Source organism: Chrysoperla carnea, chromosome 1 (genome assembly GCF_905475395.1).
Source record: "Chrysoperla carnea chromosome 1, inChrCarn1.1, whole genome shotgun sequence".
Lineage (NCBI taxonomy): Eukaryota > Metazoa > Arthropoda > Insecta > Neuroptera > Chrysopidae > Chrysoperla > Chrysoperla carnea.
Genome location: NC_058337.1, coordinates 130,888,035 through 130,891,646, shown reverse-complemented (window position 1 = coordinate 130,891,646; position 3,612 = coordinate 130,888,035). Strand labels below are relative to the sequence as shown.

The window sequence follows — 3,612 nt, the reverse complement described above, 5'->3', positions numbered from 1 at the left end:
TGTTGTCCCGCGGACTATTTCATTACCCCAAAACTAAAGTCTAAAAGTAATTTATTTATGATTCAGTTGATTCATTTATTAATTATGAGAGTGTACTCTGAAAAAGTAAATTTATATTTATTAACAAAATATCACCGCACTATTCAAATTGTGTTTTGAATAATTAAATAAAATGCTTAAAGTATTATTTCGTAAACACATTATTTTATATTTGAATATTTGATCATTTGTATATTCAGTGTTAAAATAAAATATACGTTATAACAAAATCACAAATTATAACTTAGTATAACGATTAATTTCAAACCGATATCTTATCTGAATCTCATCTAAATCCTTAATCTTTAACACATAATTAAAAGTAAGTGTTTAAAATATTCTAAACAAGTGAAATCGTGAAAAAATTAAGTGAAATATTTAAAAAAAAAATTGAAATTTTGTGTTTTTCTAGATGGCAGAAAATAAACCAGCCGATACCGTTCCAAATTTAGGATTTAAAGATAAAGAAAAAGCTTTAGAAACAATTAAAGCATTAGAGGGACGTGATCCCGATTATCAGAAATTAGCAATTAAAGGTTTAATTGGACGCGCAAATAGAGTTCTAACAAGTAAGTAAAATCAAAAATCTTTTTTTAGAAAATAATGCAATTATATCTACACTTCATTTACAGTTTTCTGAGTAGTTTGGTTTGTGTCTTGAATATATTTTTGATTTACCAAATATTTTATTTTTTGTAAACATTGCGTATTGTTGTGATAAACTACTTCAAGGTTATTACTGATAAACAAAAAAATTATGTAAAATTGTCCAGTTTTTTAATTTTTTTGAACTAATTGGGTCAACAATCTATCTAAAGAAGCGCTGAACTAGCAACAATAAACCGCATAAAACCGATTTTAATGTATTGAAAAGTATTATTAATTGTTGCATTCTTTGATTACTACAAAAACATGGATTTATATCGACGAATCTAAAAAAATATCATTCCTTTGGTTAAATTCCTGTTTTTTAATGCCTAATCTTCAATTATTGAATTATTTGCAAGAAATCGTTGTCAAATAAAATCCAATATCTTGTATTAGCTAAGGTTAAAATCGATGTAGAAATTCTATATTCTTGGATTTTGTAAAAAATCATTGGTTCATAGACCAGAAAGTCGGAAAGTATAGGAAATAGGGCTTAGTTGTAACACTTGAAAAAAGTTTCACACCTATTCACTTTTTAAAAAAGACCCAATTTATTCAAAAACAAAATTAAAGTAATCTTTTAGCAAAATTCGTGTCTTGTCTTTGAAACAAAACCTTGTAATTATTTTGCAAATATGCTAATTGTAAATGGTAGATGTACAAGTGGGCTATAATTAAAAATTTTATAAGTGTTCAAAATTTATTACCTATTACCTCATCAACCAACCAATAAATTTTAAAATTCGTGTCAAGGTCGATAGGGTATAGGATCATAAATTTTTTTGTTTATATATGTAAATTCCGTGTAGAGAATATTTAACCAAAAGATTCATTCTCCAAACGCTTGTACTATGGATCCACAATCCGCACATATTCATATTATGGAAAATTTTGTGTAAACTAAATATATTTGCGATGTATTCTTTAAAAAAAAATTAAGCAGGTGAAATAATCATCTACAATCTGCATAAACATGGCACGCCATGTGCTCTTTGATGAAAGTTCATCAGCTGCTTATTTATTAAAACAAATGGGTGCGTTTATGCCCAATGTTGTTGTGTTGAATTGAATTAATATAATAAATTATTTCATTTACTGGCATATGTCCGTATCTTAGGGAGAAATAAAAAAAATCGCAGCGCAGGAGCTGCGTTAGCTAAGCAAACACCCAAAGAGGTTGAAAAAAACAACACATTTGTCTTAAAATCGAATATTCCATTTTTAATTTTTCAAGAATTTTTATTTCCAAAATTAAGCGTCTAGAGAAAAAAATCACAGGAGTACTTTTTTGCTTAAAGCTGATCAAAAAATACAAAAATATTTTGAAAAAATTCAAAGTTTTGCAAAGTTTAAATAAAAAATTGGATTCTATAAGTGTTAGCGCTAAGTCAAGTCGTCGTTAAGTGTGAGGGCTGAGAGGGGCAACTGCACCCTCCTAAGAACTGATAAAGTTAACCAAATGCAAGTAATTTATTGTTCGATTAATCATTTCGGTCGAATTTTGTAAGTGTGCGAGATTTCTCATCATTTTAATTCTTCTCCAATTCCTCTGAAAAAAGCTAATAAATGATTTTTTTACAGGAACATCTTATTTTTCAATTTCTTCTACTCTTTTTCACTAGCTTTCAACTTTTTGCTAAGAAATTATTGTTTCTATCCTCTGAAAGAAAGTTTCTTATGAATGTTTTTATGTTTCAGTTACAAAAGCTGAAGATAAATTAAAGAATATCAAAGACGCATTAAGTGTATTCGATGATTGGTTAAAGAATTTCGAAAAATTAAATTTATCCAAAGAGAATTTAGCATATTTACCCATGACAACCGTAAAAGTATTCAAATCATTAGGTAAACATTACAATATTGATAATTCAAAGTTCATCAAAGCGTACGAAAAAACCGCTGAAGGTGATTATAAAAAATTACGTACAATTGAAAGTAACAAAGATGAACCAACATGGGATATTGTACGAAACACAAATCTCAAAAAACTACTGAAAGAATTAAACTCAAAAGATAATGTCCCATATTGGGACGATGATGGTTTACCATCCAAAGAGCATGTAGAATTAATTTTATGGGCATACAGTCCTGAAGCAACGAAATTAAAGAAATCATTAAGTAGCTTAGAAGAGAAAGTTAAGAAATTAGTTGGTGAAAGTGGGGATGAAGATGATGAAAGTGGTAAAGATTCATCGAAGGAATCAGATGAAAATAAACAGAATGAAAAAGAGGAAAAGAAAGCATCGAAACGAAAATCTGATGGTAAAAAAAGTGGATCACCGGAAAAGAAGAAAAAACCTGCAAGTTCTTCTTCATCGGGATCCGATGATGATTAAAAATTAATTACGAATCTTCGTTTTTTTATATGTTCATTAAAATTTCTTACTTCGCTATCGAAGAGAGTTTAATTAGCTCAACTTGTACCGAAACTTTACTTGTGCAACTGTAAAAATTGTTTTTGCCAGACAAATGCTAGTCTAAAACATTTGAATGTTTTAACCTTTTTGGCTAGTGTAAATCTAGGCCATTGAAATTAGTAAATTCCATAAAAACCGACAATTTAATAGTTATTGAAATAAATATCACGATACTCGAAATAATATTGTATATTAAGAAATTTTAATTAAAAAATATGATTTAAAAACATACTTACTTTACATTTTAATTTCGAGTATCGTGGTATTTATTTCAATATATATAAATCAACCAAGAGTGAGAGAAAGAATCTGCGTAAGAACTTACCTTTTCTAATTGTATCATGGAAGAAATGATTATCACAATTTTTTATTATGTGATTATATCTTCAATTAGTACAAAATTTTTCACATAAATGCATCGTCACAAATTATTACAAAAAAAAATTTATGATTTTTTTTTTATTAATTTATTTTTGGTTTTTTTTATCAGTACATTAAAATTAAAATA

General features: G+C 27.4%; 1 protein-coding gene across 1 annotated transcript; it reads left to right on the top strand.

Annotated features, from left to right (window-relative positions):
• The first annotated feature begins 222 nt into the window (after positions 1–222).
• On the top strand, positions 223–3,291 carry LOC123305150. The gene is made up of 3 exons (XM_044886779.1): positions 223–361; positions 452–608; positions 2,386–3,291. The coding sequence occupies exons 2-3, from the start codon at positions 452–454 to the stop codon at positions 3,021–3,023; spliced, it is 795 nt and encodes a 264-aa protein (XP_044742714.1). The 5' UTR covers positions 223–361; the 3' UTR covers positions 3,024–3,291.
• The last annotated feature ends 321 nt before the right edge of the window (positions 3,292–3,612 follow it).

Excerpts from the sequence above, each read along its gene's own strand:
- LOC123305150 (XM_044886779.1), top strand. The coding sequence starts at position 452 with ATGGCAGAAAATAAACCAGCCGATACCGTTCCAAATTTAGGATTTAAA. Across the intron at positions 609-2,385 it reads CGCAAATAGAGTTCTAACAA|TTACAAAAGCTGAAGATAAA; the intron begins GTAAGTAAAATC and ends TTTATGTTTCAG.